Genomic DNA, 23429 nt, shown 5'->3' on the forward strand with positions numbered 1-23429 from the left:
ATTATACGGACAACAATAAACTGTATAAGTCAAGATTAAAGCTGGCAATAACGTTTTTTTACAATTTTATATTTTTTTCTCTGTTCCTTTGGTACATTAATCATAGTTGTGTATTTCTCTGCTTGCACATAAATAGTCCATTTGTCTGAGTGATTGGCAGAGGAATAAAACAAGCTATGGAGTCCAACCAGTGATCCTCTCTTGCTGTAATATGCTGGGGTTATTCGCTAACAACAGGAGTGCTGAAGTGGAACTTTCTTATTTACTTCCTGTTATTTATATAGCGCTAACACATTTCCTCAAAGCTTTACATACATTATACATCATTCACATCGGCCCTGCCCAGAGAAGCTTGCAATCTAAGGTCCCTATCATATTCACATAAATTATTGTCAATTTATTCAGAAGTCCGTAAACCTGCCCTTATGTTTTTTTAGTGTGGAGGAAACCAAGGCAGAATTACTACCAACTGAGCCACAATGTTGCCTATTATGTTATTGAATGCCCCCCTTTTTTTAGCAATTTTGTAATTTGTCTTCATTTCTTTTTGTTTTATAGGTTGAATTATTTAATATTGTGTTAAAGAGGCTCTGCAAATGCTACAATTCTGTTGTAATTAGTGTCGCATTGTATTACTTTTCTGTTCAGACCCTCTCCAATTTCTATTCCAGTCTTTTGTTCAAACCACTACCTGTTTGCTATGGTAATCGGGACCCCAGCAAACAGCTGCTGAACAAATAAATAGTCTCAAAACCACAACAATAAATAATGAAGTGTCATTGCAAATTTTCTCCAAGTAGTTATCAAAGGTCGAATTTTGAATTTGTGTGAATTAATTTTAATTTGAATATACTCACAATTCGACTCTGAGGTTATTTAAGAAAAAATTAGAATGTATAATTTTCGATCTAACCGGTCCGACCTGAAAATTTTAATCGTATTTGATTCGTACAAATTGAGTTTTTCTCCCAAAAAAAATAAAACTTGAATGTCAGGAAGGCTATCAACATCTCCAAACGGCTCAACGGACCTCTGCCACTGACTTGTAAATGAACTCAGCAGGTTTTAATTGACGCATATTTGAATTAGGATTGTTTCTATGGTCAAGATGTGATAAATCTCACATTTGAATTTACATTCGAATATGGGGGATTAAAATTCGAATGTGTGAATTTTAACACTCGGAAATTCTAATTCGAATGCGAAATTGGTTTATAGGACCCGAATCGGGAGTTTAAATCTGCCCATGTTTGGCTACCATAATTTGGACATTATTACTTTGTACTGTATATTGGCCAGTCTGTTGATCAGACCTGTTTGAAATTGTCATTTTACATTACCTATATGTGTTTCCCTTGAAACCAGATCACTTTATCAGATGATTTTGAAGAATTTTGCATGTTCTGTTGGCTTTGCATATAAAGACATGGGAGGGAGGGAATTTTAATATAGAACAGCCACTAAGAACTTTACTAGTCAGCATTATAATTCAGTTTTTTAATAAAATAATGCAGCTTTAAATGTTACAGTTGTGTATATAAAGATGTTAAATGTGTGTATAACCATATTTGATATATTTTCTATAGTGCATTGAGGTTTTAGTGCTAATTAGAAGAGTTTGACACCCCAGTGTTTGTGGATCTAAAATGTAATCTACTACAAACGTCTTTCAAATAACCTTTTGTTTCCCCTTTTATACATTTAATGTAGTGAAAATTTGTGACCTGGTACTTTATTGCCTTGCTGTCATAAAATACTTGCGCTGATATATTTTTTATGGGCTATAAAGTTAATTTATTATCACTGTTATAGCTCTGCAAACTTTATTAAGCTTTTGACATACAGCAAGAAAGCAAGCAGTAAGAAAACTAGAGAACTTCCCTAAATGTCACTATTGTTGGGAAGCGCTGTGTTCGGAGCGAAGCAGTTATATATGCTTTCCACCAGGACATATTATGAGATCCTTATTGTTGAAATTGACCAATAATGCGTAAGGAAATAGTGACCTATTTAAAGGATATGTGCAGAAGCATATATAGTCTATTCCTTCATGTCTGTGAGAGTTGAGTGGGATTGCTGGATGTTTTCCTATATACAGCAGTTCCAACTATTTTTTTTTTCTACAGAAGCCATATCTCCACTTACCCCATCCCTGAATTATCTTAAAGGGGTCGTTCACTGCACTTAGGTTTGGGGTAACTAGTTTCTTTCTTTTTTTAAATTGACCTTCCCCAGCGCTAGGACTCCTGCACTGGAGGGAACTCCCGGTTCGAGTGGCCATGTTGGGGCACATGCATGCTCATAATGAGTGAATGCCATAACTTGCGCATTCTTCACATGCGTGTGATGTCCGAAGCTCATTATTTGCATGCACTCTGAACAACAAGGCCGCTCACACCGGGAGCTACCTCCTGAGAAGTCATCCTAGCACTGGCAGGGGCAATAAAAAACAAAACAAAAAAACTACTGTTACCCCCAACAGTATTGTAGGAGTGTTTTCTCTATTAGCCTGCATCTTTTTTTTGGGGAACATATTTTGGCCCAACAGGTGCCCTTTAAGTCTCTCTGAAGCAGCTCTAGGGTGCGAGTCAGAGGGTCGTCAACTCTGTAACTGTTCTACATGATACATAAGTTGATACATTTCTTATCTTTGTCCCTGCTGAGCAGAATCCCTGTGTTTCATTAAAGGCAGCTGTTAGAATTGAAACAATAGTTGCTAATATTCCTACAGGTGCTGTTGAGAAAAGTAGCAACTAATGTAGCAAATTGTAACAAGTTTACAATCTGCACCTGGATCACTGAGCAAATTCCAGAGACAAGAACGTTAAACGTTAAGGAAGTTTTTTTTTTTACTAAAACTCGATTGTATCTTATCTTTTTATTAAACCAAGTAGTGATGTGCGGGTAGGCCCAATACCCGTGGGTCGGGGGGTTCAGACCAAACAGCACCTCCAATTTGCGGGCTCTTCTTCCTGCTCTCGTCACCTGGAACTGCTGACTTCTGGCTTAATTTTTTGCGCCTCCTGTATTGTCATCTGCTTGGTGGGGCAGCGCGGGCCTTAAAATGGAGGCCGGAAGTCGGGCGGGTTGGCGAAGGGTGGGTTGGGGTCGGGTGTGGGTCAGGTTTTACCCGACTCGCACATCACTAAAACCAAGCTCTAGTAAACTCCAATCCACAATGTTTCTTGTTTATCACTATAACTAGAAAAAATTAATTTGAGTGAAAACTTGAATTGTACAATTTTTGGGATTTGGCACCTGAATCGATTTTTTCATGTTTTTATCTGAAAACCCAGAATTTTTCGCTTTATTGGACGAAATCCAGCATAGATCACGATATCTTCAAATTGTTAAAGGGATGTCTGCCATTTACTTGAATTGAATTCAGCAGGTTTGAGATGGAGGATTTTCAGATTCTGACTTTTAGCAGCTTCGGGGTATAATAAATCTCAAACAATTCCTCTACAAATTTGAGTGCCAAAAAACCTTGAACAGAAAAAAAAGAGGTTTAGTAAATAATCTCCTAAATGTCAACTTTTGAAAAACCAGTAAAAAATATAAAATGTAAATCAGCTGAAGTGAAAAAGCTTTGTGGAAGGTGAACAATCCCTTTAATACTATACTGGATTTTGCCTTCTTTTTTGTCAGAGTTGTCAGACCCTTCTTAGACAAAGGGATGTGAAACACACATGCCAACACGAGGAGGGTGAGAAAATGTGGCATCACACATAGATATACAGCTTTAATATAAAACTACAAAGAGCAATGCAGGGCATTAGTTCCGTTTTTACAATGTAAACATTCCTGGTGCCCTGATGTTTAGTGCACAAAGCTTATCCATTCCCTCATATGTGAAGCATCCTTCCCCAGGGAAGCCTTTCTGCTTATAAAAAACAGGGTGGAACTTTAACTATTTTCTTCTCTTTGTGGTAAGATAAAAATGAGAGGTATGTACTGACTGACATGGCTGAACGACTATTCACTAGTCCTTGCCTTGCAAACCAAGTGGGCTTTCCGTTATTGCCCATGTTCTTTTGGCAACAGTTTACATTTTTGGAGCCTGCGCAAGAAATTGTTCCTTTCGGTTTTGAATTTCAAAAAGGGATGCTGCACCGAATCCAGGATTTGGTTCGGGATTCGGCCGAATCCTTCTGCCCAGCCAAATTGAATCCAAATCCTAATTTGCATATGCAAATTAGGGATGGCAGGGAAATCGGGTGACTTTTTGTAACAAAACAAGGAAGTAAAAAATGTTTTCCCCTTCCCACCCCTAATTTGCATATGCAAATTAGGATTTGGTTCGGTATTCGGCCCAATCCTTCGTGAAGGATTCGGGGGTTCGGCTGAATCCAAAATAGTGGATTCGCTGCATCCATAATTTCAAATGACCACTTTGCAGCAGAAAATATGATATTATCATTGCTAAATAACTGAACTGACCTTCTTACCTGTCCCCAAAGTCATTTGTCTGCTTACTGAACCTTCAGGGTGTGTTTCGGTGACTTTCATTCTGGTGTTTCTGTTCAGGAAAAATAAAATGGTCTCATAACAGTTACACAGCACATGGCATTGAATCTCTGTATATTTATTATTATGTTTGTCTTCCCTATTTGTGCTTTTCATGTTGTAAAATTGTACAACACTGCGTATCTTAGTACAGGTATGGGACCAGTTATCCAGAATGCTCGGGACCTGGGGTTTTCCGTATAATGGATCTTTTGTACCTTAAGTCTACTAAAAAATCATGTGAACCCAATAGGCTGGTTTTGCCTCCAACAAGGATTAATTATATCTTAGTTTGGGTCAAGTACAAAGCACTGTTTTATTATTACTACAGAGAAAAGGGAAAGGAATGGATTATTTGATTATAATGGAGTCTATGGGAGCCAGCCTTGCCTCGCTTTCTGGATAACGGCTTTCCAGATAATGGATCCCATACCTGTAGTGCTTTAGCAAAAAAACACACGGATATACTGTGTCTAAGGTGTGTCAATAAGTTACCGACTCTGATCAACAAGTTTTCTCTGCTAGTAAATAGCCACCTTTAGTTAGCAGGTACAGAAACCCTCTGAAATTGAATATCCATCTCTCCTAATTGAAAAACCAGTGTCCTGATTTCGGGGTTGTCTTATCTCTGGCTAGTCTGTTCTCTATTCTAGTACAGTTCAACATTTTACATATATTGAGCGCCGAATTATATGGTACGGGATCTGTTATGCTGAAACCCGTTATCCAGAAAGCTCTGAATAAAGGCAAGGCCATCCCCATAGACTCTGTTTTAATCAAATAGTTTTGAAAAAAAATATTACATTTTTTTCTCTTTTTTTTACTAGAGGCTAAAGCATTCTATTGGGTTTATTTAATGTTACATTTTTTTTAGTAGGCAAAGTGTGGTGATCTTGATTACGGAAAGATCTCTTATACGGAAAACACCATGTCCCGAGCATTCTGGATAACGGGTCCTATACCTGTAAAAAGTCTATGGAGCCCTTGATCATAAATGTCCATTGAAAGGCCACATCCACCCCATGGGTCCTGCATTTGGTATTCTGTTACCATTCAGTTTCTCAGTACCTCCAAACACTCTCGCATACAACAATATCACTATGCAATCTGAATACTGCACCTTGACCCTTCTGATTCACTTTGACTGTTAGGGTGTGACTGCAGCTGTGGTAAATTCTTCATGGAAAAACATGGGGTCAGCAAGCTGGATGAGCTAATACAGATACCAATGTCTTATCAGGATCAGTTGGTAGAAAAATACAGCATCAGACTGGTCCACAGTGGTACCTGGAGAAATCCCAGTTAGCACCAATCCCTTGTGGGCCCGGTGTGTACAGGTGTCCTCTGGTGGATCCTATATGATAAATCTATATATATATCTAATATGGTATCTGTTATCCGGAAACCCATTATTCAGAAAGCTCCGAATTACAGAAAGGCCTTCTCACAAAGACTCCAAATAATCAAAATTTTTACAATTTTTTTTATTTTTCTCTGAAATAGCAAAACAGTACCTTGTACTTGATCCCAACTAAGATATAATCCGGGACGGGCGAATTTGACTAATTTCGCTTTGCCAAAAATTTGCCGCCTGTGAAAAAACGCATTAAAGTCTATAGGCATCAAAATCATTTTGAGGTTCATAATTTTTTTCTCCCATTGCAGTGTATGGCCGTCATTTCTGTTGCGAAAATAAGCGAAAAAAAAATAAATTCCTCATCCCTAGATATAATTAATCCTTATTGGAAGCAAAACCAGCCTATTAGGTTTATTTCATGTTTACATTATTTTCTAGTAGATTTATGGTATGAAGATCCAAATTACGGAAAGACATCTTATACGGGAAACCCTGTGTCCCGAGCATTCTGGATAAAATAGTAAGTAAGGTTAAAAAAAAAACACGTGCATCAAGGTCAACCTTTTTTTTTTTTTTTTTAATCTGCCTAACTGCCAGTTTATGCACCAAATCCAGGATTCGGTTCGGGATTCGGCCGAATCCTTCTGCCCAGCCGAACTAAATCCAAATTCTAATTTGCATATGCAAATTAGGGATGGGAGGGCGATCGGGTGACTTTTTGTAACAAAACAAGGAAGTAAAAAATGTTTTCCCCTTCCCACCCCAAATTTGCATATGCAAATTAGGATTTGGTTCGGTATTCGGCCAAATCCTTCGTGAAGGATTCGGGGGTTCGGCTGAATCCAAAATAGTGGATTCGCTGCATCCATAATTCCGAATGACCACTTTGCTGCAGAAAATATGATATTATCATTGCTAAATAACTGAACTGACCTTCTTACTTGTCCCCAAAGTCATTTGTCTGCTTACTGAACCTTCAGGGTGTGTTTCGGTGACTTTCATTCTGGTGTTTCTGTTCAGGAAAAATAAAGTGGTCTCATAACAGTTACACAGCAGGGATTCTTATTCTATGGGTCTCCATATTGTTTAGAGTGGGTCCCCTAATTGTGGAGTTTCTTCCTAAAATACCTTTTTTATTATTTGATATTAACTTTTATTATTTAAAATACGGGTTTTAAGAATTCTAATAGGGATTCTGGTTTTCATAGCTGGTCCATGGACTTTATTTGGGTTCCCTGAGGGAAAAAGTAAAGAATGTTAGACTTTATGGTTCTAAAGGGCAACAAACGACTCATACCTTTATTTGTGCCTGTATGTTATTCACCTCTCTTAGGCTAAGGCCACACTAGGCGATAGCGCCGCGATTTGACTCGCGGCGACTTTTCGCTGCGACTTTTAAGCCGCAATCGCTGGGGAAACTTTTGCGCTCGCGTCTATGGGGAATCGCGAAAAATCGCCATCGTAAAAACACACGCGGCGATCTTTTCTCTACTGTCGCTCGAAATTGCCTCGCTAGGCGATTTCGAGCGACAATAGAAAAAAGATCGCCGCGTGTGTTTTTACGCTGGCGATTTTTCGCGATTCCCCATAGACGCGAGCGCAAAAGTTTCCCCAGCGATTGCGGCTTAAAAGTCGCGGCGAAAAGTCGCCGCGAGTCAAATCGCGGCGCTATCGTCTAGTGTGGCCTTAGCCTTAGACTGTAAGCTCTCTGGGGCAGGGACTTCCTACTATGTCTCCTACCACATGGCATTGAATCTCTGTATATTTATTATTATGTTTGTCTTCCCTATTTGTGCTTTTCGGTGTTGTAAAATTGTACAACGTATCTTAGTACAGGTGTGGGACCAGTTATCCAGAATGCTCGGGACCTGGGGTTTTCCGTATAATGGATCTTTTGTACCTTAAGTCTGCTAAAAAATCATGTGAACCCAATAGGCTGGTTTTGATTCCAACAAGGATTAATTATATCTTAGTTTGGGTCAAGTACAAAGTACTGTTTTATTATTACTACAGAGAAAAGGGAAAGGAATGGATTATTTGATTATAATGGAGTCTATGGGAGCCAGCCTTCCCGTTATTTGGAGCTTTCTGGATAACGGCTTTCCAGATAATGGATCCCATACCTGTAGTGCTTTAGCAAAAAAACACACGGATATACTGTGTCAATAAGTTACCGACTCTGATCAGAAAGTAAATGGCCACCTTTAGTTAGCAGGTACAGAAAGCAAAACCAGCCTATTGGGTTTATTTCATGTTTACATTATTTTCTAGTAGACTTAAGGTATGAAGATCCAAATTACGGAAAGACCTCTTATACGGAAAACCCCATGTCCCGAGCATTCTGGATAACATAGTAAGTAAGATTGAAAAAAGACACACGTGCATCAAGTTCAACCTTTTTTTTTTTTTTTAATCTGCCTAACTGCCAGTTGATCCAGCGGAAGGCAAAAAAAACCCATCTGAAGCCTCTCCAATTTGCCTCAGAGGGGGAAAAACTTCTTTCCTGACTCCAAAATGGCAATCGGACTAGGCCTGTACAAAGAAGTTTATGGAGCCCTTGATCATAACTGTCCCTTGGAAGGCCATATCCACCCTGTGGGCCTTTCATTTGACAGTCCTGCGTTGGGCATTCTTTTACCATTCAGTTTCTCAGTACCTCCCAACACTCGCACACACAACAATATCACTTTGCAATCTGAATACTGCACCTTGACCCTTCTGATTCACTTTGACTGTTAGGGTGTGACCGCAGCTGTGGTAAATTCTTCATGGAAAAACATGGGGTCAGCAAGCTGGATGAGCTAATACAGATACCAATAAATCACACAGATATCATAGCTGGCTGGATAACAATGGTCGTAGCTTGTTTAATAAATATATATATATATATATATATATATATATATATATATATATAATATATATATATATATATATATATATATATATATATATATATATAAATACACAAAAGCCATGAATATCTTGTAAATTATATCCTTATAAACGGTGAGTTCTGATGTCATCAGTTATAAACGGTGAGTTCTGATGTCATTTCTGTCAGGACTCACTGAAATTTGTGTATTATAATAAAGTACCCCCAGTTGCAAAATATGAGGATATTACCTTGTAGTTCCATGCCTTTGGCCTCGTGTTTTTATATGGTCATGAAACTCCTCAGTAACGTATAATATCCTTATAATTTACAAAAGGTGGTACTTTATTCACTATATAATACACAAAAGCCATGTATATCTTGTAAATTATATCCTTATAAATGGTGAGTTCTGATGTCATCAGTTATAAATGGTGAGTAGTGATGTCATTTGTGTCACATGACTCACTAAAACTTGTGTATTATAATAAAAAACGTACCCCTTGTTGTAAAATTGGAGGATATTAGAAGTAACCTCGGCGTTCCATGACCTGTATAAAAATACTCGGCCTTCGGCCTCGTACTTTTATATGGTCATCGAACTCCTCGGTGTAGAGAATAATCCAGTAGCAATCCAGTAGCAATAATCCAGTAGCACACTGATCAGTGTGCTACTGGATTATTCTCTACATTGTATGCTGGACCTGTTGGGCAGGAAAGGGTCTACCAGATTAAGCACCTGACACCCTGTACAGGGTTTACTTGAAGGGTTGAGCACTCCGCACATTGCAAATATGGAACTCCTCTGGGACTTATAATATCGTAATATTTTACAATAGGGGGTACTTTATTCACTATATATCACATACATTGTAATAACTGTAAACCTAACCAGCCAGAATAACAAATTCTTCAGCCGCCTTCAAAGGAGAGCTAAACCCTAAAAATAAATATGGCTAAAAATGCCATGTTTTATATACTGAACTTATTGCACCAGCATAAAGTTTCAGCTTGTCAATAGCAGCAATGATCCAGGACTTCAAACATGTCACAGGGGGTCACCATCTTGGAAAGTGTCTGCGACACTCACATGCTCAGTGGCCTCTGAGCAGCTGTTGAGAAACTAAGCTTAGGGGTCGTCACAAATTATCAAGCAGAAAATGAGGTTGGTCTGTAATATAAGCTGATGCTACAGGGCTGATTTTTAAATTCTGATGCTAGTTGCACTGATTTCTGTGCTGCTATGTAATAATTATCTGTATTAATTACTAATAAGCCTTATATTGTGACATTTCTATTCTATGTGTACTGTATATTGTGAGTGGGTCCCTAAGCTCAGTAAGTGACCGCAGCACCGAGCATGTGCAGTGAATCAGCAGAAAAGAAGATGGGGAGCTACTGGGGCATCTTTGGAGACACAGATTTTTACTGCTAAATGCAGGGATCCCCAACCTTTTGAACCCATGAGCAACATTCAGCAGTAAAAGGCATTGGGGAGCAACACTAGCATGAAAAATGTTCTTGGAGTGCCAAAAAAGTTCTGTGATTGGCCATTTGGTAGGCCCTATGTGGATAATCAACCTACATTGAGGCTCTGTTTAGCAGTAAACCTGGTTTTTATGCAACCAGAACTTGCCTCCAAGCCTGGAATTCAAAAATAAGTTCCTGCTTTGAGACCACTGGGGGCAACATTCAGGGGGTTGGAGAACAACATGTTGCTCACGAGCTACTGGTTGGGGATCACTGGCTAAATGGATGTGGTTGCCTAGGGCTGGTACAGAAGCCCAAACATAATATGCAACATTTCTAGCTACTTCTTTAGTTTAGATTTAGTTGATACCTGCCCAGGAGCATCCTCTTGTACAATAATTTTAAATAAAACAACCCCCCCCAAGCTGCGATGCTCTAATATATACAATTTTTGGGGTAAACTTTATCTTATGATTACCCCGGTGAGTTGGTGGAAGCGTCTCAAATCTGTCCCTATAAAGAGAGCCCCCTTGCCTTGCAGACTTGCATTTTATATTCTGCTGATGCCCTCTTCTGCCCTATTATTTTTTATTGGCAGTGATTATAAATGTACGCTGAAGACCAGAGCTACTGTACAAGGCAAGGCAGGATCAGATTTTTTTCCACAAAATGCTGGAAATTGTCCCTGCCTTCATCTGAACCCTGCTGATGTACTCGTGGGTCAGGCGTTATCACTCAAATGCAGTTGCTAAAAGTCTAGAGAAACTCCCTGTGCACCATCAACCTTTACCCATTGCATTGCTCATTTTATTACACTGCTGCTTGAAATGTCTGTGGCAGGTTAAAAGGGCCAGAAACACCAAACTATTAAATGGGTTTATATGCATTTTCTGTACACTGGATAATCTGTCAGTCACAGTCAGACACATGGTAAGATTTCAATCTGTGCAAAGTGGGTGGCAATTTCTGGAGATTGGTCGCCCATGGTAGCAAACATTTTAATTGAAATTTATTTTGAACACAATTTACTTATGGTGATTCTGCTAAATTGCAGGAAATGCGTTCTGTAGCAATTTCCTGCGATGAAGCCGTATCGCTGGGAGTAATGTCATTTACTTGCAGTGATTCAAATGTTAAAGAAGTGGATTGCATTTTTGGGAAATCTGTTGACTGCGGTAGCTCAGATTTTACCGTGTGCCATTGCCCATTATACTTTATTTAAATAAACTCTTTGTAGACATGGGGCCATTCAGTTTCTCATAGGGCTGTAGGGTACACCTTCTATAGGAGGAACACTTCGGGGTTATATACTAAACTCGATTTTTTTTTTGGGCAAAAACTCTTAATTTTTAGAGGGAAAAAAACCTTGCGTTTTTAAAGCAAAAAAAGCTCGCATTTATAGAGAAAAAACTCAAATTTTTTGAGAAAAAACTCACATTTGTAGAGATTTATTATACCCCGAGCTTCAAAAAGTCAGAATCTCAAACCTGTCGAGGTCATGTAGAAGTCAATGGTAGATGTCCTTTTTACAATTTGAAGATCTCGTGGTCTGCACTCTGTTTGGTACGATAATTCAAAAAATTTGGAGCTTTCAGGCGATAACTCGGAAAAATTGGGAGATTTGGCAGTCAAATCTGAAAAATGTGTACGATTCAAGTTATTGCTTGATTTTATCAAGACCCAAATTTTCCAGTTATAATATTAATGCATAAGGTAACATTGTGGATGGACGTTTGGTTGAGTTTGTTTCATTCAAATTATGAGCATAATTCGAGTTTTTGTAAATAACCCCATTAAATTAGGATACCGTGGAGATGCAAGTATCAAATGTTATTGGTTGAAAAAATGTTTTCATGTAAAATAAGACATGTCACGTGTAATAGTTTCCCCACTGGCAAAGAAATGTGTGAAAGTATGAAGCACGGATCAGTGTGGTATTGTGTCGAAGGTAATATATAAAGTATTTCTACACCAGTAAATGGGCCTCGAAGCAGAATTATTCTAACTCCCCCCCTTGAGAAACAGAATTGACAACCTTGGTCTAAACCAGTGATCAACATGTTACTTCCAACCCGTTGTATGTTGCTCCCAGTGACCTCAAAGCAGGTGCTTATTTTTGAAATCCTGGCAAGTTTTGGTTGTATAAAAACAAGGTTTTCCTTCCATTGCAGACAATCCAGAAAATTTCACGAGAGGCATAAGCCTTAATGTATCATTAGGATAAACTTACCGCTTTCCCAGTTGGGTCTGGGTGCACATGCCCCAGACCTTCAGCATAGGGGAGTACTTCACAACACATCACATTAGGCAGGCACCAATCCGGAACATCCAACGAAAGTAGATTCCAAGAGCCAAAAATATATATATGAAATATAATACTTTATTTTACATCACATCTATTAAAGAAGAGTAACGCCTATGGCGTTACTCTTCTTTTATAGATGTGATGTAAAATAAAGTATTATATTGGTGCCTGCCTAATGTGATGTGTTGTGAAGTACTTTCCTTCCATTGCCTCCTGTAGGGTGCCAATCCACATAGAGCAACTGAATAGCCAATCATATCCTTTATTTGGCACCCCAGGAACTTTTTTATGCCTGTGTTGCTCCCCCAACTCTTTTCACATTTGAATGGGGCTCGTGGTTAAATACGGTTGGGGATCCCTGGTCTGTTTATGGGCACCTTAGACCCATATTAAAATACTCTTCTACCACCTGCAACTTACATAAATGGGAGATTTCTCTGTTTCCCCTGTGCACCCTGTTTCTCCCTGGCTGTCCATAAAAGTAGCCCTGATTACTCCATACATAGATACATTGTTGCTACACATTAGTATGGCACACATGTTTGATGTTATTTCTGGGATGACAATAATGGCATTTTGGTATGCCTAATAGTCTATTCTGTTTTCTATGTGAATCACATAGCTTGTCTGCCAAAAGTTTATCTGAATGCATAATTATCCCCCCTCCCCTTTTTAAAATTCAGTTATGTTTGCGCTAATGCAGATCAGATTCCCTCTTGAGAGTAGTTTTTTCCCTTAATTCAACTTCATTGTAAGTGTAAATGTTTTCCTGTTTTTTAGGCATTTGACTATGTGCTGTGCTCAATTGAAAAGACTGTGACAAAGAAGTGAAAGCTGATCTTCAGCGGGCATTCGGTCTGTCGTTCATGGTTACAGGCAGCAATGCTTTTTATTTTTGGCCATGTAATCTTCTTTGGACTGATGAGATTACTTATTTTCAGCATCACAGACTTTAAATTAGTATGCCAGGCAACTGCCATAGGTACTCTGTCATTTAAAGGACCGCCAAATTATAAAAACATTATAAGTATGCTTAAAGGAGAAGGAAAGGCTAAAACTAAGTAAGCTTTATCAGAAAGGTCTATATAAATACATCAGCAAACCCTCAAAGTAATGCTGCTCTGAGTCCTCTGTCAAAAGAAACACAGCATTTCTTTCCTTCTATTGTGTTCACATGGGCTTCTGTATCAGACTTCCTGCTTTCATCTTAAAACTCCAGAGCTAGGGCTTGAGCATGCTCAGTTTGCTCGCCTCCCTGCTGTAATCTGAACCTAGAGCTATGAGTGAGCCGGGACAGACTAAAGCAGGAAGTGATGCCACACTAAGCTAATATTCCAGCTTCTATCCTAAACAAACAGAGCTTCTAGAGCCGTTTACTCAAGTATGGAAATGCATTCTGCAGAATAAATATAGTGTTATAGCTTCCACTATTGTGGCTAATCTATTGGCAATAAACTGCTTCGGTAGCTTTCCTTCTCCTTTAAATGAGAGAAAAAATAATATCCACCCCTTGCTGGGTAAATTGGCATCGCTTACATTTTGTTTTGTTTTTTTATATCTTTAATGTTTGTTGTACTTTGTACATATGTTCTCACCTTGGAAATACATAAATACTGACTGCTGTGTGAGCTGTTGGTATTTTACATATTCATACATGCATAATCAGGCATTCACTGTAGTTCTGCAGCAAACAAAATCCCTTGCGTGCCATAGGCTAACTCAAGCCTTTAACATCTTGAGTGCTGTACAACATAACTTGGATTAGGAAGTAATTTGGACACCATAAACGTTGTAGGTTATTTTTTGTTCGTTAGTGTTAACTGGTAAAACACACTCCATCAGCCGTGGTGTGATGCTGAAACTTATTGGGTTTCTGCCCTGGTGCTTTTAGCTAGGTGCTCTGCGAAGCATTTTTTTGTAAGCCACCAACCTCTGCTCCTACTCCTACCAACCCGGCTACATTTATTTCATACATGGGGTGGATTTTGGCAAGCAAATTGTCCAGATTTCTAGTCAAAACCCACCCTCTGTGCACAATGACAGGCAGATCCCATGCTCCGATTACTAGTACGCTCACAGGGCAGTTTGTTTTTAACAGATAAGCTGGTAAATGTAGCTTTGCATGGTGCTTTTCAGTTTTCATAATTCACATGTATAATTTATAGCAATACATGTGTGGATATTTATGGTTTTAAAACTAGTGAAGTGTGCAGCCTTTATCTCTGTTGATTTCTAATTAGTCCTGCAGAATGTGGATAGCATATATTGCCAGTGTTAAAGAGGTGATTAGTTATTCTATTCAAAACATGCAAGAATTATTAGTATGCACACTGTATATTACATGTGGGTGTCTGCAGCTCTGCATGTATCTGAATTAGGCTGCATGTATTTAAATCCGTTGATAATTTAATGCGGCCTGTAGTTTTTAAATGTATGAAATCTTGAATGGCATGCCATTGGAACCATACCTCTGCTAAAATCTCTTGGCTACACAGATGGGAATTAGACCTATTACAGGTATGGGACCTGTTATCCTCAATGCTCAGGACCTTGGGTTTTCCAAATAACTTCCCATAATTTGGATCTAGATAATCTGTCTTCTAGAAAATCATGTAAACATTTAAATAAACCCAATAGGCTGGTTTTGTTTCTAATAAGGGTTCATTATATCTTAGTTTGGATCAAGTACGAGGTACTGTTTATTATTACAGAGAAAGAGAAATCAAATTTGGATTATAAAATGGAGTCTATGGGAGATGGCCTTTCTGTAATTCTGAGCTTTCTAGGTAAAGGGTCCCATAACTATATCCAGAATGCTCAGAACCTGATTTCAGTCCATGGTGATAACATTTTCCTCTGCTAGATTTATTGGATATAATTTTTTTGTAAAGATTTGGTTTTAAATTTTGGCTAAACACTAATCTCACAGAAGATTAGTTAGGGATGTTTATCCAGAAGTGTGTTTGCATCTAGATATTTTATGTTTTCTTTTATTGCATTTCGTGGATGTTTTAATATATTTAACTTATTACAAATCTTTTTGTCTCAATTTTTGCAGAGCCTTGGTCTTCTGAAGAAAAATTTACTTTAGCAATGGAGGAAGTGAGAAAGCTATGAATACATTTTCTTGGTGTCTGACGCACCTTTTGAAAGATGTTTGGAATCCAAAAAGAATGAAAAGTATGTCCAGCTATCTAAATGCACTTAGAAGGGTGAGAGGGGAGTGATGATGGCAAAAAATAAAGAGCCCCGTCCACCATCATACACCATTAGCGTTGTTGGATTGTCTGGTACTGAGAAGGATAAAGGCAACTGTGGAGTTGGAAAGTCTTGCTTGTGCAACAGATATGTTCATCGAAAAGCCGATGACTACTATTCAGAGCATACCTCTGTCCTCAGCACAATTGACTTTGGAGGGCGTGTTGTCAACAATGACCATTTTTTGTACTGGGGTGACGTAACAGAAGTTGGTGAGGATGGGGTAGATGGTAAATCCCACATAATTGAGCAAACTGAGTTCATTGATGACCAGACCTTTCTTCCTCACCGGAGTACAAATCTTCAACCTTATATAAAAAGAGCAGCAGCTACAAAGCTGCAGTCTGCCGAAAAGCTAATGTATATCTGCACGGATCAACTTGGCCTTGAGCAGGATTTTGAGCAGAAGCAAATGCCTGAAGGGAAACTGACCATAGATGGATTTGTGCTATGCATTGATGTTAGCCAAGGATGCAACCGAAAGTTCGACGATCAGCTTAAGTTCGTCAACAACCTTTACACACAGTTGTCAAAAACAAAAAAACCCATTATTATTGCAGCAACAAAATGTGATGAATGTGTGGACCATTTCCTGAGGGAAGTACAGGGCTTTGCATCTAACAAGAAAAACCTACTTGTAGTAGAAACATCAGCACGGAATAATATAAATGTTGAAACATGTTTTACAGCACTAGTTCAAATGTTGGACAAAACAAGAAGCAAACCCAAAATCATTCCGTACTTAGAAGCCTTTAAAATAAACAGGCAGACTGTCATCTCTGCATCTGATAAATTTGATAAACTTATTGTACAAACTGTAAGGGATTACCATGCAATATGGAAAACAGTGAGTAATAAGTTGAAAAACCATTCTGATTACGAGGATTACATTAATTTGGAAGGAACTGTAAAGGCAAGAAAAACTTTCTCGAAACACATAGACCAGCTCAAACAAGAACATATTCGAAAAAGAAAAGAAGAATATCTTAAGACACTACCTAGAACGCTTAACACACTGTTGCCGAAGCTTGAAGAGATTGAAAATTTAAGTTGGGCAGAAGCTATTCAAGTTTTAGAAAAGCGGCCTGATTTTAGCTTATGGTTTGTAATGCTGGAAACGGTTCCTTGGGATCAGACAGATCATATTGACAAAGTAACAGACAGACGCATTCCATTTGATCTTCTCTGTACTTTAGAAGCTGAGAAAGTCTATCAAAGTCATGTTCAGCATCTTGTCTCTGAGAAGAGGAGAGTAGAAATGAAAGAGAAATTCAAAAAGACCCTTGAGACAATTCCGATCATTTCACCTGGTCAGCCATGGGAAGAATTAATGTGTTTTGTTCTTGATGATGAAGCCTACAAGTTTATCAGTGAGTCTGACAGAGTGGATGTTTATCGCAAACACCAGCGAGAATTGATTGAAAAAGCCAAAGAAGAATTTCAGGAGATGCTGTTTGAACACTCTGAGTTGTTCTATGATTTGGATCTCAATGCTACTCCCAGCACTGATAAAATGAGTGAAATTCATGCAGTTCTTGGGGAAGAGCCAAGGTACAAAGCTCTTCAGAAACTTGCCACTGAACGAGAATCCCTTCTCCTTAAACACATAGGATTTGTTTATCACCCTACTAAAGAAACCTGTCTTAGTGGTCAGAGCTGTATGGACATTAAAGTTGAGCAAGTTCTTGCGAACAGTCTTCTGCAGTCCAATCTTGGTCGTATGAACTTATATCACGACAGTACTAACCTTGATCGGATTAACCTCCTTATTCTTGGAAAAGATGGTCTTGCACAAGAGATGACTAATGAGATAAGGACGCAATCAACAGATGACGAGTTTGCATTGGATGGAAAAATATATGAATTAGACCTGAGAACAGTGGATGCAAATTCCCCATATCTTTTAAGCCAATTAAGGACCTCTGGTTTTAAACCTCATGGTTGTTTCTGTGTTTTTAGCTCAATTGAGTCACTTAATTTTATTGGAGACTGTATTGGCAAGATAAGATGTGAGGCCCAGATTAGGAGAGAAAAGGATATTGCCAGCCTTCCATTTGCATTAATTCTTGCTAACCAGCGAGACAGTACAAGCAAAAATCTGCCAATTTTGAGGCATCAAGGACAGCAGCTAGCAAATAAGCTTCAATGCCCATTTGTAGATATACCTGCTGGCACATACCCACGTAAATTTAATGAAACTCAAATAAAGCAAGCACTAAGGGGGGTTCTGGAATCTGTAAAGCACAGTTCTGATATTGCTAGTCCAGCTCCTACAATCAAAGAACTTTCAGAAGCTGACTTGAGGATTGTGATGTGTGCCATGTGTGGAGATCCATTTAGCGTGGACCTCATACTTTCTCCTTTTCTTGAGTCCCGCACTTGTAGTGCTGCTCAGCCTGGCCAAACCACCTCTCTGATGCTTGATAAAATTATTGGTGAGAAGCGGAGAAGGATACAGATAACTATACTGTCTTATCATTCCTCGATTGGGGTAAGAAAAGATGAACTTGTTCATGGATACATTTTGGTTTATTCTGCTAGGAGAAAGGCGTCTATGGGAATGCTACGAGCTTTCCTTGCGGAAGTTCAGGACACAATACCCGTGCAACTGGTAGCTGTCACAGATAGCCAAGCAGACTTCTTTGAGAATGAGGCCATTAAAGAGTTGATGACTGAGGGTGAGCACATTGCCACTGAGATTTCAGCAAAATTCACTGCTTTATATTCTTTATCTCAGTATCACCGTCAAACTGAGGTTTTTACACCATTCTTTAGTGATGTATTAGAAAAGAAAACCTCAATTGAAAACTCCTACCTAGCAGAAAGCACTAGGGAGGCAAGCCAACCATGTGAAGATGTTTTTATTCATTCATCACGGGGGGATTCCCCAGCATACATCTGTTATCCAGATTCAGAAGATGATACTGAAGCACCACCACCGTATAGCCCGATTGGTGATGATGTTCAGCTTTTGCCAAAATGTCCATTGGACAATGAAGGGAATGAGTATCCCATACATAGCACTCCACTTAACTGTCATGACCATGAGCGCAACCATAAAGTGCCTCCACCAATACGACCTAAGCCTGCTTTACCCAAGCCCAGAGTAAATAGACTGGACCCAAACCTTGTAAAAACCATTGAAGCAGGTATCGGCAAAAACCCAAGAAAGCAAGCTTCACGCACTCATCTAGAGGATCTAGATCCTTCAGATAACTATGCGGAACCAGTAGACACAATACACAAGCCCAAAGACTTCAATGATACATACGCAATTCCAGATGATGGTCAAAACCATGGAAGTAGATTACGTTGGTTTTTCGCCCCTCAAGGGGATGAAGAGAATGGCATTCCAGACAGAGTGCCAAGAGGCCAAGTAGAGAGAAGGCCTTCAAAATATAAGTACATGTCTAAAACACTGTTCAGTAAGAGCAAATCATACCGCTATCGGCGTGCGCATTCTGATGCTAGTGATGAGGAGGCACTTACTGCAAAAGAACGCAAACGGAAACCAAAGCACAGACCTAGTGAGGAAGATCCATTGCTCTCCCCTGTTGACAGCTGGAAAGGAGGTATAGATAACCCAGCCATCACATCTGACCAAGAACAGGAGGAAAGAAAAACAAAGAAAAAGGCAACTAAAGTTAAAGAAGACAAGAAGGTAGGTTTTATTTTGTGAGGTAGTATTCCTTTATTATATTTTTGTCTAATCTTCAGTCAGTATTGTTTTGTTTGGGGATTTGAATTAAAATATCTACCTGTACAGTGATTTAACTTGATGATTGCCAAACTTAAAAGGGCACCTGTCATAGCAAAATTGTTTCCCCTGCTGGAGGAGCTAACCAATTGTACCTCTCACGCACATAATAAGCAAGTTGGGACGCTCCTTAATATGCACATGTTGTGTCTCACCACCAGTGCAGGCAGCATAATGCTAGCTAAGGGGCACTCTGTAGAGGACCCAGATTTGCTATGATAAGTTGCATAAATTTAGGCATGATATGGAATATACTGTAGTTTCTTTTAATTATTTTTTATATTTGAGAAGTAAAATATATGTAATTGCAGGTAAAAAGCCTTATGGTGCACTCAAGGTAAACGTCTGTTTTGTCAAAAAAAAAAAAAAATCTCCCTGAAGCTTATATACTGTCAGCAAAGCCACCCGCAGTTGGTCTCTATGTGTTTATTTTGTATAGTAGGTGTTTTAGAATCATTTGTCTCCCAGCTATTGTTTACTATGGTGGCTATAAATCTAGATAAGTGGCAATAAAAGCCAGCTTAAAGGTAGTGTAAAAATAAAAACTAGATAAATAGGCTGTGCAAAATAAAAATGTTTCTAATATAGTTAGTTAGCCAGAAATGTAATGTATAAAGGCTGGAGTGACTGGATGTCTAACATAGTAGCTATAACACTACTTCCTGCTTTGCAGCTGTCTTGGTTTCCACTGATTGGTAACCAGGCAGTACCCAATCAGTGACTTGAGGGGGGCCATATGGGTCATAATTGTTGCTTTTGAATCTGAGCTTAATGCTGAGGATCAATTGCAAACTCACTGAACAGTTGTGTTGGCTCCCTCCAAGTCAATGACTGACTCAGAGTTAGAGAACTGAAAAGCAGGAAGTAGTGTTCTGGCTATTTTATTAGACATCTGCTCTCTCCAGCCTTTATAGATTACATTTTGGCTTACTAACTATATTAGAAACATTTTTTTTATTTTGCACAGCCAATCTATTTAGCCAGTTTTTTTTACACTGAACTGTTACTTTAATAAAATCACAATATCTTTATAGTGAACCTGGCATACAGATATTTGCTCATATTACAAGTATAGGAAGTACAATTGATAAAGAACATTTCATTTAATGTACCAGTATTCTTTGAGAAACGTATGCCCTGTATCTCCTGTTTTAAACAATCAACTTTTTTTTTTTTTAAGAAAGTGTAAGAAGTTCTAGTGTAGTAGCAGACAGTCACATGTTTAAAGGCAAGATGCAGTCTATATAATCTATTAATAAGACAAATGGGCCCCAAAGATGTCATTGTGATACTAACTTGATATCTGGTGAATGAAGCATCTGTCATTAGTGGTTTCTCTATCATATTCAATGTCAGAAGTATTCTTGTCTTGCAATGTGAGTGACATTGTGGGTGGAAAATCATTTAAAAAACATTTTGATTTCATTGCACAAAAATGTAAAGAGTTGAGCATCTATATATATCTATATCTATATATATCTATATATATATCTATATATATCTATATATATATATATATATATATATATATATATATATATATATATATATATATATATATATATATATATATATATATATATATATATATATATATATATATATATATATATATATATATATATATATATATATTAGAGAGACATGGAGATTGTGGGAGAATCACTCTTTGGATACCAGCAGCAGTTCTTTCACTCGAATAAGAAGCCTCAACACAGAGTGTCCAACTGAACTTTGCATGTGTATTTATTGAACACAGCAGTTTAGCAAGAGATTAAAGTTCATTTATCCGAGTTCTTATTAAAGAAAATAAGTAACAGTCTTGCTGATTAAGAAACTGTTCTTCTCAAAGGAACCACAGCCACACTTGGGCAAATTTATCCAATACAAGTAAATGCAAGATACACTCACAGTCCTTTGTAGAATCCCAGCAGCTGCACCTCACTCTATAGTCTTTGGGCAGCAGATAGTAGCCTATTCTTGCTACCAAACATAGATTTATTTTAATGAAAGGGGTTGTTCACCTTTAAATTAGCTTTTAGTACGATGTATAGAGTGATTTTCTGAGACAATTTGCTATAGGATTTCCTTTTATTATGAATTAAGATTTTTATTCAGCAGCTCTCCAGTTTGTAATTTCAGATATCTGGTTGGTAGGGTCCAAATTACCCCAGCAACCATGCATTGATTTGAATAAGAGACTGGAATAGGAGAGGGCCTGTGTAGGAAGATGATAATAATAATAATGAAAAGTAGCAATAATTCTACATTTGTAGCCTTACAGAGCATTTGCTTTTAGATGGGTCAGTAACCCCGTTTTAAAAGCTGGAAACAGTCAGCAGACGAAGGCAAATAATGCAGAAACTATAATATAGTAAAAATGAAGGCCAGTTGAGAAGTTGTTTAGAATTCGCCATTCTATAACATACTAAAAGTTAACGTAAAGGTGAGCCACCCCTTTAAACCAATAGGCAAAATGTATGTTTAGTACAAGCCCTATTCATTGCAGCTCTCCAGTTTGTAATTTCAGATATCCAGTTGCTAGGGTCCAAATTACCCTGGCAACCATGCATTGATTTGAATAAGAGACTGGAATGTGAATATGAGAGGGACTGAATAGAAAGATGAGTAATGAAAGTAGCAATAATTATAAATGTGTAGCCTTCTAGAGAATTTGTTTTTATATGGGTCAGTAACCCGTTTGAAAGCTGGAAACAGTCAGCAGAAGAAGGCAAATAATGCATAAACTATAAAAAAGACAAAAGGAAGGCCAATTGAGAAGTTGTTTAGTATTGGCCATTCTAGAACATACTAAAAATAAAAGTCAACTTAAAATTGAACCACCCCTTTAAACCAATAGGCAAAAAGTATGTTCAGTACAAGTTTCATTGTACTCATTCATTGTACTGTTCAACAAGAGGGTTTACTACCCCTTTAACTACAGAAACAGTCAGCAGTTGGTAGCAGTGGAGACTTGAGGAGAGGATAACCTGGCCTCAGAATGTTATTATATCTTTTCCGTCGTGATTATAATTCTGCAGCTGCTAAAAACAATATGCTTGATTGAAAATTATTCTGACATCATTGCTGTATTTTATATCATTTCAGAAAAATGCTGTCTCTTTTGACTTACATTTTCTTTTCAATATTTTGAGAAAAATGCCATGTTCTATCACTCAATGTGACAGGAGTGACTGGAGTGAGCAGGGAAACATCAGGAGCCTTTTCTTGCTTCTGTAAATTAAGCTTTACTGTTCTGCTTTACCCTCACCTGCACACAACAGCATGGGGCTCTCAGGTCCTTCATTGTTTCAGAAATGTAAGAACTGCTGATATCATGAAATTAAAAAAAAAAATTGATATAAGGTAAATTGCCAAAGTGCTCAGAAGAGCATGCTGAGCAGTTTTGCATTGTTATGCGTAAGTAAAGGTGACCATACACTATCTTTCCCAGATATGCCCACCAAGGGCAGGGAGATATCGGGTTAATCAGATCATTTGGCCCTAGGGCCCATCTGAACACACCATACATGGGCAGATAAGCTGCCGAACTGGTCTAAATGACCGATATCGGCATCTTAAATCTGCCAGTGTATGGCCACCTTTAAGCAGCATATTTATTACCGTAACATTGGAGACGAACATCACCGGTGATGTTGCCCATTGCAACCAATGAGATTTTTTTTTTTTTTCCAACTTGTAGATGACTGTTCAAATCTAATTGCTGATCACCAATGAGGTTTGTCACCAATGTTAATAAATACGCTTCTAAGTGTCTGCTTTATGCTGGCCATATAAGTGCAGATTTAAAGGGGACCTGTCACACATAAAAAGCTGTGTAATAAAAGTCCTTTGCAAAATTAATATTGAAACATCCATGCCGTTTAAGGTATTTAAAAAT

The 23429-nt window shown here is 38.2% G+C and overlaps 1 protein-coding gene across 1 annotated transcript in view; it reads left to right on the forward strand.

The window, feature by feature from the left end:
• arhgap5.L (Rho GTPase activating protein 5 L homeolog) overlaps nucleotides 1-23429 on the forward strand; it is a 59528-nt gene that overhangs the window by 9483 nt on the left and 26616 nt on the right. Inside the window, exon 2 of the mRNA XM_018231197.2 lies at nucleotides 15572-19432. Within this exon, the coding sequence (XP_018086686.1) occupies nucleotides 15740-19432 (3693 nt within the window). The 5' untranslated portion in view covers nucleotides 15572-15739. The remainder of the gene's footprint in view (nucleotides 1-15571; nucleotides 19433-23429) is intronic.

Source organism: Xenopus laevis, chromosome 8L (assembly GCF_017654675.1).
Source record: "Xenopus laevis strain J_2021 chromosome 8L, Xenopus_laevis_v10.1, whole genome shotgun sequence".
In the NCBI taxonomy this organism is placed as follows: domain Eukaryota; kingdom Metazoa; phylum Chordata; class Amphibia; order Anura; family Pipidae; genus Xenopus; species Xenopus laevis.